Source organism: Herpailurus yagouaroundi, unplaced genomic scaffold (genome assembly GCF_014898765.1).
Source record: "Herpailurus yagouaroundi ecotype Mexico unplaced genomic scaffold, PumYag 29, whole genome shotgun sequence".
In the NCBI taxonomy this organism is placed as follows: Eukaryota; Metazoa; Chordata; class Mammalia; order Carnivora; family Felidae; genus Herpailurus; species Herpailurus yagouaroundi.
In genome coordinates, this window is record NW_024412377.1 from 36,177,137 (window position 1) to 36,189,572 (window position 12,436).

The window sequence follows — 12,436 nt, forward strand, 5'->3', positions numbered from 1 at the left end:
ACTTTTAATACAGCCTTGGGATGATTCTCAAGGTATGATGGGACAAATTGGGGCAAAGCTTCTACCACAGAAACCCTTCAAAGCCCTTTCTGTCCTATCACAGTCTCAATAGGTAGCAGGCGGGGAGGAGTGAGGTAAGTGAGGCAGGAGCCATGAAAGCCTGGGGCTGGATCTTGTCTTCGTTTAAGATCCTGCCAATTGGTTCATCAATGCTTGTTAGCTTAATTTTGATTTTTTAAAAATAGCATTAAAATATTATTTGCTTTGATTAGATTTTTGCCACTTTGCATTTCGTGCAAGGAGCCTCACTCATGTTACCCTTGTGCTGGCTTTGCTTAAGGAGATCATCTCCTTATCTGATTGTTCAGTGGCAGAGAGAGAACATGTTTGAATTTGGGGAAAAGGGAACAATGATTTCTCTGGGAGAATACTCAAAACTGAAAAGCAGCCAGGTATTACAAAATTGCCAATATTTTCTTCTAAAAAGCTGTAATAAAATTATCATTGTCTTGCAGTAGATCGGTGAATATACCATGAAATTTTTCCTATATAGAGAGGCTCAAGCTTTCCATGCCCTAAAGCTCTAAAGAAAATGATGAAGAACAAAACGATAAATATTAACAGAAATGTTCATTGCTACTGGGAAAGGAAGGAATGCGGCCTTTGGTCAAAAACTCCAAAACAACAAGAGGAGGAATATGGATCTTCTGGCTGGATTTGCTCCCACATCCTTGATGAATTTAGGTAAAATAATTTATGCTTTGCTCCCTTTTAAAAGCAGGAGTTCTCTTCATGATTGATTTCATTGTTGGCCAGTGTTTAAAAAATAGATGCCACTTTTATTTTTTAATTTTTTAATTTTTTTTAAATTTTTTTTTCAACGTTTATTTATTTTTGGGACAGAGAGAGACAGAGCATGAACGGGGGAGGGGCAGAGAGAGAGGGAGACACAGAATCGGAAACAGGCTCCAGGCTCCGAGCCATCAGCACAGAGCCCGATGCGGGGCTCGAACTCACGGACCGCGAGATTGTGACCTGGCCGAAGTCCGACGCCCAACCGACTGCGCCACCCAGGCGCCCCAAGATGCCACTTTTAAAAAGGACAGAATCAAAATTGCTTAAGAAAGTCACTGCTTTCCAGGCACCTGGGTGGCTCTGAGTCAGGCACTCTGACAGCTCGGAGCCTGGAGCCTGCTTGGGACTCTGTGTTTCCCTCTCTCTCTGCCCCTCCCCCGCTTGCTCGAGAGCGCATGCTCTCTCTCTCTCTCTCTCTCTCTCTCAAAAATAAAAACAAACATTAAAAAAATTATTTAAAGAAAGTCACTGCTTTCCAGTGCCAGTAGCAGGTAAACTTAACCCTGAATACAACAGCAAATCTTCTTTATTCTTCATCTTATTATTCTGGAAAAAAGGATATATTAAATAAACTTATAGAACAGAGCTAACAACTCAGTGCATGCAGCCAGTCCCACTTGCTTAAATTTTTGACCATTACTTTCAGGACTCAAAATAGATGTTCAGCCTCCAGTTATTCAATAAGGACCACATTTCTTTTGTATTGCACAGAAAAAGTAGTTTTCAAATAAGCAGAGAATGTGATAAAATTTTCCAGGTGTAATGTATATGAATAAAATAACCAGACACAGGTTTTATGGCATATATTCTAGAAGGATAGAGGCATAAAGAAGATAAATCTTGTTGAAACAACTTAATGTTATAAATTATGAAAGTAAAATGCATAAAAGCAAAGTAGCACAGTCAAATTATAAAATTAACAAACAGAAACACTTAAATTTAAAAAGAAGGCATGGAGACTTTAAAAGTAGGCCTGCAAGATGATGGAGATCACTTCTAGTTTAAAGTATAAATAATTCAGGATTTGAAATAATAACATCTACAACTTAAAACACATCATATTGTTTAAATCACCCAAGTTCTTTAGGAATTATTCTAACTTGACTGCGTACTTTGTAGTGTCCTGCAGATGTTATGCTCATTTAAGTTTATAAATGGCAAAATAACCATCTTTTAAAAGTGGGACGGCATCTGTCACGGAATCATTCACTTATGGAGTGGTCACTGAGACCTGGAGACAAGCTATTTGATGAATAGAGTCTATCGCCATTCCTGCCATTTATCCTTACAGTTTTCAAAGAATCCTTCATTCAAAGCAATAAACTCTATGTCAGCCTTTTGAGCCTGATTCAAAATCCACTTGAATAGGGAGGTTCTATGACTATCGAAAGCCTTCGCAAGGCCCAAGGCTATCATAAAATAGGTTTGCATAATAAATTATAAGGTTATTCCCCCCCCCCCCCCCACCAAATCTAATAGCACAGAAATAACCGTGTTTGGGAATTGAACCACAACCACACGTGAAGGAGGTACAGAGCAAAGAATTAAAAAAAACAAAAACAAAAACCAAAAACACCCAAAACTTCAACTGGTACCATTGGGAAGAGATAAAACAGAGGGATAACTGGAATACCCATGTGCTGTTTACATTCCTCTCTACAGTCATAGACTATCTCTGATTAATTTTATAATGACTATCAAGTATAAGCCCTCTTGGAAATCTTACGATGTAAAGGTAGAAAGAGGCAAATCTGTACTCATTAATAAAACAAAATGTTTGGTTAGAGCATATTGATAAAATAAAATATTCATGATTTTAGTTTATTTTCTGTTGAATTTATTAATAATCTTTATATATATTTATATATGTATGGCTTTGAGCAAAGACAAAAGAAATACTCTAATTCATCCCTGATCATACAGTTGTTGTAAGAATCAGCTACTCTACTATTTTCCCAGCCGCAGAAAGACCAATCTTTTCAATAATACATTTCTTTCTGTACAGATTAAAACTCCATACTTACGGGCTTAACTATGTACAGAGAAAAGAGGTCACTTTTCAACTAGCAATGGACTTTTATATTACAGGAATGTGAGTCAATTTGTTTTCTTAATCTAAGCATATATATTCATACATATATATGTATATAATTTACCCTGTACCATTTTATGAGTTTAACATATAAACCTTAGTGTGTTTTTGTCCATTCTGTTACAAAGTGAATAAAAATTTTATGGTTGCACTGAAAGACCATGCAATTCAATTTTGCTTATGTTTCCCAATAGTGCTCAAAATAAAAAACCAAAAATTTATATATATAAAAATATTTCACTACCAAACCCATTAGTGCTATCAAATGTAAACCTTTAATAATTTAAAGGACCAATACATGATCTTAATAAATTGAAGTGAATTCTCAATATTTTAATAAAATAAAGGAGTTTTGTACTGATATGTAAATGGTCTTGCAGCTTTCCCATAGGATCTAGGTAGACGGAACAATCCCCTTATACCGCTCCTGACCCGCCATCAGATGTCACCAGCATGTTAATGACAACATTACATTGACGAGCATTGTTGAGTACTTCCACACAAGCTGGGATCTGTGAGAAATGAAACATAACAACTCATTTTGGTATTATAGGTATTATAATCGTAAAAGGCATAACAGGCAGCATGGATCCATTTTAGAGTTTTTGCTTCGTTTTGTTTTCTGTCCTCAAGTCTATCTGGAGGCCCTGCCCCATTTCTCGTGTGATCTTTGTTCAGTTCTTCTTTAACGTATCGCCAGTGTCAGAGATACTGAAGACCTCCACGTCAGGTCATTCTCTTGGGTTATTTACAGAAGTCGGTTATTAGGAATCTTCCGATTGTGTTCCAGTCATCCACCACATTCGTGGGATGCATTAGGCACAAATAATTACTAAGGGACTTCTTTGAGAAGAAGCAGATGTTCACAGATCATGGAGAGTTAAGGAAACAGACAAACAAACAAACAATGCTCACATTCAGTTTGCCCCCTGCATTCTGTCATCACGTCCATACGTTTTCCAGCACGTTCGAAATAACAAACCTCCTACCTAAGGGCTATGTTAGTCACCACATGCCTTAAGATTTGCTAACCATTTTATTACAATATACATAGAACAAAGTGTGTGTTCCCAGACAGGAGGCTATAGTGTATTTAGTTAATTTAAATTAACACCAGGGTTAACTACTACCTACCAACAGTGAAGACACAGAACACACTGGCAACTCCAAATCAAGCTGTGGTTTACAAATCATTATTTAAACGATAGTAATAATATTAAATGAAAGTGAAAACCTCACTTCTAGACTTAAGTCAGAGATCCAAGTCAGCCTTATAGGAATTTTAAGATAGGCAATTAATGAATGGTTATACTTTTCTAGAAATGAGAAATACTGTAAGCCTCTCCCTACAGTGACTGATCTGAACCTATTTTGTTTTTCCAAAAAAGCATGCAGGGACTATTTTCAGATGCTTGATTATGGCAAGAAGGAAGAAAAGTAATGATTTTTTGGTGTAGTACAAGCAATTTGTAGAATTGAGCATACAATTTTGCATAAAACATTGCAGGTTAAAATAATATTGTAGGTTTCAAGCCATTGCATTACAGTTGAATAACTGTCACAGTTAGGTTTTGTAAAATTTAAAACTCTAAGTTTTGAAGTGAAGCAATAAAACTAAATTCTTAAGTGATGACTTTTACCTTCATACAACACAGAAGAGCTATTTTTATTTGGGTTGAAAAAGTTATTTACAGCTAACATTGATTGAGTCTTGGTAAAAGTCCGGTAACACACGAAGACAAATATCCCCCAGCTTTCTGAAAGATCAATGGATGTGTTTGAGGTTAGAGATACTCGGGACAGTGGCGAGGCTAGTCTCCAGCCGTGGCCGAGCATACCACGTGATCTAACCTAATTCAAAATTGAAAGCACCAAAATACAATTTAGATCTATAAAGTGGGATTTGCCATTCAATCCTCCATAATTCATGATTAACAATTTAGATGCAGAGACACAGCTAATGAAAGAAGATTTGGTTGGTGCTATTCAGTGGCTCACTTGAGTTGCCTTTTTAAAATCAGAGTTTTGTTTCCATTGAATCCAAGAACTCTTCATAAAATAGAGAAATACATATATCAAAGGAATTCGGTAAAAGTTGGTTAAAAATAAATGATCTTACAACAACATTTTAAATCCTTTAATGATTTAAAGAAAGGAAGACATATAACACTGAATGCTAAACAGGTCTTTTGAACCTCTCTTGGGAATTTAGATAGATATTGAACAGTAGATATATATTTGTATATTTTACATTTTGCATGTAGGCCAGAGCTGTCTAAAATATCTCTTCATAGTAGGCTATAGGAATCTATCGGGAGATAGAAGAAAATAATTTCTGAGAACATTCTCAGTTTATCAGAGTCTTTCTTTCTGCTTTGACAATCAGCAGGGATCATAAATTTGAAGCAAATCGTGGCTTTTCTGCCTCTGGGTCTGTAGTTAAGACTGAGGAAGCCTCTCTCGGAAGAGCAGCTGCTGGTGGAGGGGGTGCGGGAGGGGCTCCTCGGTTGGGGGGAATGGCTCCCGACGACATCTGTCGGAACAGGGTGACTCGCTGGGGGACCGTGCCCCGGGCCCCCGCCTGAAGGCTCGGGCCGTGAACAGCCGTCACGGGCTGAGGGATGGAGGCCAGGGACTCGCCCACAGTGGGATGAGGTCTGGAAATGAGAGTGGAAACCTCATGGGGCAGCGAGGGCTGCGAGGCCGACAGGGGCCTGACCTCTCGGCTCAGGCTGGTGTTGTGGAGCGCCTGGGTGCTCCTGTGCACGTCGTTCTTGGGCGTGGAGCTGCCGGGCGTCTGGGGCTGCGGGGGCTGCTGCGGGGGCTGCGGGGGCTGGGGCTGCTGGATCTGCTGCTGCTGCTGCTGCTGCGTGAGCGACAGCTGGGAGGCGGTGGGGGACGCGTAGTGGAAAGTTCGAGTGGCCAGCGGGCTCTGTACCGGCGGGCTGCAGACCGCAGTGGTGTAGGAGCAGGGTGACAGGATGGCTGACGGCTGGGGGGTCTGTGTGCTGGGGCTGGGGGAATGCAGGTTGCTGTGGGACAGGCTGGTCGCTGTATACACCGGCGGAGACTGCGTCCTCATGCGGGAGGTCGGAGTCGTGGTGGAAGAGGTGGCATTCAGGGCTGTCATTTGAGGATAACTGATGGGAGCGATTGCCTGCACCATCTCCCGGTCGTGTTTCACGATCTGCTTCAGGATCTCGTTCTCCTGATTGTTGAAGACGCCGGTGTTCAGATCCTTCTGGAACTTTTGCAGAAGAATTGAATTTTTCTTTCCTGGCGGCGAAAGAAAGACAGGCGCTTAGAAGGCCTACAAATGACTGATGACAAGCCCCAGTGAGAGTGGCTCCTGAAAGCGGAAGAATGCCAGTGTTTCCTGGAAGAGGCTTAAAAGCCAGGTACTCACCTTCAGAGCCAGACAAAAAGATGGCTCCTGCCCTTCGCACTTCCTGTATCTGTCTGGGAAATCTTACCTTCTGCGAGTCAAGTCGAGAAGCCTGTAATCTGGCAAAAACCACCTTACAGAAGAAAGGGAGATATCTGACGCGAGGGCTACTTTGAAGAGTGGCAAAAGAAAGGGCATGTGGACCAGGACGGGTCTGGAAGCAAAACGTCAGTTTAAAGCTACTTTGTCAAGAAAGGACAATAGACACGCACACTATGGCAGGTACTCTACAAAAGGCCTTAGGTGGATGTATTTTATTTAATCCTCAACTCTTGCAAGTAGCTGTGTTTACAATGCGATTTCACCCAAAAGGAGAATGGGATATGGGAAGGTTGAGAACAGTGTCCAGGAAAACATGACCAGTGAGTAACCTGACTGGGGAAGTAACATGACTGGAGTAACCTGACCAGCTGCACCTGTGTCAATGTGAGCTCTTTCTAGAAAAGCTGTCTCTCAAGCCCCACCTTACTCGCTGAACAAGATGCTGCATATTACTAAGATCTTTAGGTGATTCTCATGTGCAAGTTTCAGGCATACTGTTGCGGGTCCTTTGTTTTTGACCAGTGCCCATGCCAGTGCGTACATCCATATTTTTCTCATCCCTGGACCTTTAAAACATAATGATTTTCATCTGCACCCTACCAATTAAATCAGAATAGCCAGACATGGGGGCAGACTGCAGTACTTTAAAAGCAAATTTCCTCAAAGGAGTTTTACGTACAGCCAGGTTGAGAACCACTGCGTAATCTTTCCTTTTCTGAAGTGTCTTTGTGAGGATTAAGGGGACAGTGTATGGCAAGCTTTCAGTTCCCTTGAGGACCTCAGTAAGCATTACCTCTCCTTCCTGCCATTGTCTTTAGAGTGCTTTGCATAAGGAGACATTCCCTGGCAGACTATCAATAGAATCAAAATTAGATGAAGAGGGGAAAATCAGTAACTTTTGGTGACATCACTGAGAAAATAATACCCAGATAAATATCATAACTGAACAGTGAATTCGCTTTGCCATATTGCTAAATAAAGTTAGAGTTAGAAGGACTATTTTTTAATGGAAATATGTGTTATCATTTACTTGGCTGCTGGAAAACTATCATTTTAAATGATTGCCAAAATAAATACTTGTCTCTCCTTCCAGAATTGTTCTAATTTTCTAAAGCACAAAAACTCCTATATTGGTAATAAATATAATGCTTCTTTGGCATATTGTCTTAACTACATATGGTGTACATTTGTAAGCAATTGCCACAAAATGGAAAAGGGAAATATTTCTTTGTCATCCTGTGAATAGTCAACGTTTTCTAATGTTACTATCTGTGAACTTATAGAGAAATACTCTACTTTTTAAAGTGCTGTTAGAATTTTATAAGGATCAAAACTGCAATGGCTTGGTGCTTATTAGCAATTTTATTGCCTATATTATTGACTGCAAACTTTCTTATACAAATTAGTTGGAATAAGTGAGATGAAAGTGAAGCTGTCTCAGATTAACAGAAATTCTCTCTTAAAATATCGTGATTTTATTGCTTTCTCTAAAGATGTCTAGCTGGCTTAGGAAAAACCTCCTGTGCTCAGATATCAGTCTCTCGCTCTGCCATGAGCAGTCACAAACCACAAAAAGGGTATTTTCAAATGAAGTAAAGATGCTTTCAGGAATACCCACTTTTATGGGCACTGTCTCTCTCCACACTGTGTCCTGTTACGGGTCTGAGTTGTCAATATGAATTTCTACTATGTGTGTTTTGTCTAATGATAATGTCCAAATACTACCTTTACTTCTCCTAACCTAATTTCAGACTCTTATGCCTCTGTCATCCCACTTATATAGAAGGAAAAAAAGACATAATGTGCGGAAGAAAAGCTGACATAAGACTACATCCTTCAAAAAGCCTTACCTTTAATGAGAATGAAGCACCTGTTTACTTCCAAGTGATCCCAACCCCATCACCTTTGAGATCACGGATTCCTTCATCCCTCCCTACCACCTCTCTTCAAGAATATTCGTTGTGTACTAGGTACTGTGAATGTAACAGTGAATTAGACATGTTCTCTACATTCACAAATCTTAGCATTGTTAGAGCAATTACAATAATAAAGGCAGTATTGTGATGGAGGAAATTCCTAGGCGGGGATGGGAGAACATACCTAGGATATTCAGCCACGTAGCGGTGGGAGGTCAGGGGAGATTTCTACAGGGAAATGATATCTATACTGAAAATTGTATAGATTATGAAAATTGAGTAGAGTGAAGAGGGGGCAGGGCAGGGTAGGGTGGGGGAAGAGGATTTAGGTGTAGAGAGTAAACGCTTACTACCTTCTGATATCAGAATGTTCCAGCATATTTTAGGAAGCTAATAGCAAGCCAATCTGATTTAACTTTACTATAGCAATTATTCAAACCTTTAAACTAGTGTAACTAGTAAAGTCTAATTTATATATTCTTATTTGAGAGCAGAGAAGACTTTAAGTTGATGTTTACAAAGTAAAGCATCTATGTAGGGCATTTCTATCAAGGTTTTTCCTGCTTGAGTCTGTATTACAAACATTTCAAGAAGCTTCTATTGAGACAATTAAAACACAAGTTTTCAGTTCTCAATATATAGATAAAAGTGTAAAGGTGATACGTAAAAATTTTTTAAAAACCTTGTAGCAAAATTTGGTTTGTAATATAGACTCATACTATTATAATTTTAGTTCTATTTTAGTGCTACCTAAAATTTTATCATTGCTTTTTACCTGAAGATTCAAATTGTATTGGCATCACTGGGGAAATCAGACTGAGCAGCTAGTAAAAATAGAGATGATTAAATAAATCCAGAACACTTAAGAAGAGAAAGTTAGATAGTAGAAATAGGGCTAGAGCTAACTGCTATTTCTATGCTAATTAAAAGGCAACCTATGATAGCATTTAGGACTTACAATTGCAAACATATATCAGTCCACTAGAGTATAACCTAATTGTACATGTAAAAGATAATAAAACTGAAGAGAATACCTATCCGATCTAGTCGGTCAATGGCAACCGTCTCAAAGGCTCTCCGCATCATTGGATATTCCTCCAGGACCTCATTGAAATTGTCCACGGATAGTGAATAAAGACGACAATATGTATCAGCTCGAACACTGGCAGTGCGGCGTCCCTTGGTAAGCAAGCAAATCTCTACAAAAACAAGAAAGAAAGATTTGTTTGGTCATTTTCTTTCCAAGACCACTGAGACCTACAATTAAAAAAAAAAAAAAAAAGTCTCATGGTGTGATCAAGCAATGATTGGCAGCATTTTCTTAAAAAAAATTTTTTTTTATTGTGTATTTATTGTTGAGAGAGAGAGACAGAGTGTGAGCGGGGGAGGAGCAGACAGAGAGGGAGACACAGAATCCAAAGCAGCCTTCAGGCTCTGAGCTGTCAGCACAGAGCCCAACACAGGGCTTGAACTCACAAGCTGTGAGATCATGACCTGAGCTGAAGTCAGGCGCTTAACTGACTGAGGCACACAGGCACCCCAGCAGCATTTTCTCTTTTATCAGTAAATTCCTTGTGACAAAAATATCCAATTAATAATATGCAACCTTAAAATAATATTGTTTTTTAAACAATTAAAGTTTTTAGTTCAAATGGAAAGCTGAAACAGATTTATCTATCCCTCAGCTGCCTTCCAATGCATCTGAAATAATAAAAGTGTAGAAAATGGAATCATAAATCCACGGTGGAGTTAAGTATTGGAAAAAGCTGTAATCAGACAAGATTTTTATAAAGTTTGGAAGGCAAAAAGCAGATCATAACATATAGACAGAAACCAAAGTGAACCCGAGCATTGGTCTAGAAAGTCCTATGATCAAGAAAAATGACCACGGGTTCAGATGGATGTGTTTCAGGTGTGCCTTATGTTGTTGGCATATTCCCAATGAGATCAGTGTAAAAAGCTATATACCAAAGGAATAGAGTGGCTTTCTATTTCAAGAGTTTCTCAGAAGAATTCTTCCTTGAGAATTAGATTTCCAAAATGTGGTAAGCAAACATTTGCAAATCCGGATTCCCTTATTTGCTAGTTAAATAGATCTATAAGTGGTAATTTTCTATTTCATTTCCCCAAGTTTATTAATTAAACTCTATAGACTTTGATCTAAAAAAAACCAGAAACAATTAAAAAATTTAGTTTCAAGGTAACCAATTTGAAAAAAGAAATGGCAGAAGTATTTCTGAAACGCACAGTTTACTAACGTAAGGATGAAAGGGGTCTAAATTCACACTCTTCAATAAGGTCAGTTCATGTTGATAAACATTGTGAATAAATTATGTGGTAGGGATTATGTACTTGATGTGAAGGCTAGAAATATGAATCAAACATAATGTCTACTTTTGTGTTACTTATACGATGATGGTTAAAAAAAAGAGTTAATCTTAATTAAGAGTTCATTTAAATGCAATCTGGTAAGAACAACAATACAGACTGTGGGCATTCTGGAAGTATTTAGAAACACATCTGAACCAATCTGGGAAGACAGAATTTTAGGAAATGTCACCTAAACAACCAGTTATGCTGTTGTTAATGCTGGTAACATGTTATAAATTTAATAAATAATATTGTGGAGTGTTCATGTGTGTGTGTGTGTGCATGTGTGTGTGTGTGTGTGTGTGTGTGTGTGTGTGTATACTAGGTATATGTAGAAAGATGAATCTATATTGGTCAATATTTAAGCATAAATATTATCATACTATGGAATTTGCTGGCTACTCTACTCTAAACAATGAAATAAAAGGTTTAAACAACTGAAAGTTTATGTTATCTCAGTTCTGGAGGCAACTCAAAACTCTTCAGCCATTATCTCTTTGTATCTCCTCAGTAATTTCTTAGTGAAAAACAGAACAAATGAAGGTGTATTCATTCATGAGCAGGAAAAATCACTGGTCAGTGTGAAAATCACTTCAAAATAGTCCCTTCTTTTAAAGCTTCTGTAGTCTTTGTTTCTACCATGAGTAACACAAAAAATGCCACACACTTAGCAATGAAAAAGCAGACCTTCTGATCATTAAAGAGTATTAGATTTCATGAATTTCCAAATTCAATATGTGAATGGAACAGTTGCTTCTAATATTAAGTCATTTTGGAGATCCACTTATTGAGGGAAAAGAGTCCTGTGTTAGGTGTTACAGAGTTTTTCTGTATTTACTCTGAGTGGGTGTGTTTGGGCAAAAAACAGAGGAAGAAAATACAATTTAGTCACCTGTATCTCATACTATCCTTTAGGTTAAGAAATTATGTGTATATTAATTTATCACTATTTTTATTTTCTTGTATTGGATTTTATAATCACTTCTTAAATATCACTTATCTCCTTCATTGGCTTTAGACATTTTAAAGACAGTAACTATACAGTAACATTATTGTATCCCTCCCAGCAACTGCAACCTTGAGTTTTGAGCCCAGGGAAAATTATTTTAAAATGTTTATGAGTATGTAATGATAGTGGACAAACCCAAGGCCCACATTAAGTTCTATTCTTAAGTTGTAGATAATGTAGTATTAGTTCCCCTGTGAGGTATCTCCCCTTTGTAATAGAACTGGCTAAATGATTTATGTGCCTTCTTTAGGCAACAAAACATATCTGTGCAGGTTTTGTTAAATGTCTATAATGAAGAAAGTATTTAGAAGGTTTGGTAATATTTTCTTCAGTGTAGATAATGTCTTTACTCATTAGGTAGAAAATTAACTTGCTTTGGGGTGCTCAGATTGATTTCACACAAAAAGCAAAATACACAATGAAATAACATTGAACTCCCAAAGAACAAACCAAGTTCGTTTTACAGAGATGTAAGCTTTTTAAAGAATCCTATGGCATATTTTCTAAACTGTGTTGATTGTTCCAATCTTTCTGCTTTTTTTTTTCTTGCTTATTTACTCTTTGAGACCTCGACTAGGAATTTCCCAGTGGTGCAATCACTGTTTTAAAATTTTTGTGCAAATCTACTTGGAAATATGTCCCTTTGTCTGGATACAAATTTCTAAATAATAATCAAATAATCAAATAAAACAAGTATTGAGTTCTTG

At 38.0% G+C, this 12,436-nt stretch overlaps 1 protein-coding gene across 1 annotated transcript in view; it reads right to left on the minus strand.

Annotated features, from left to right (window-relative positions):
- Window positions 1–1,643: 1,643 nt before the first annotated feature.
- HCN1 (hyperpolarization activated cyclic nucleotide gated potassium channel 1) overlaps window positions 1,644–12,436 on the minus strand; it is a 394,718-nt gene continuing 383,925 nt past the window's right edge. Inside the window, exons 7-8 of the mRNA XM_040496732.1 lie at window positions 9,385–9,549; window positions 1,644–6,223 (exon numbers count right to left, since the gene is read on the minus strand). Of these exons, the coding sequence (XP_040352666.1) occupies window positions 5,340–6,223; window positions 9,385–9,549 (1,049 nt within the window). The 3' untranslated portion in view covers window positions 1,644–5,339. The remainder of the gene's footprint in view (window positions 6,224–9,384; window positions 9,550–12,436) is intronic.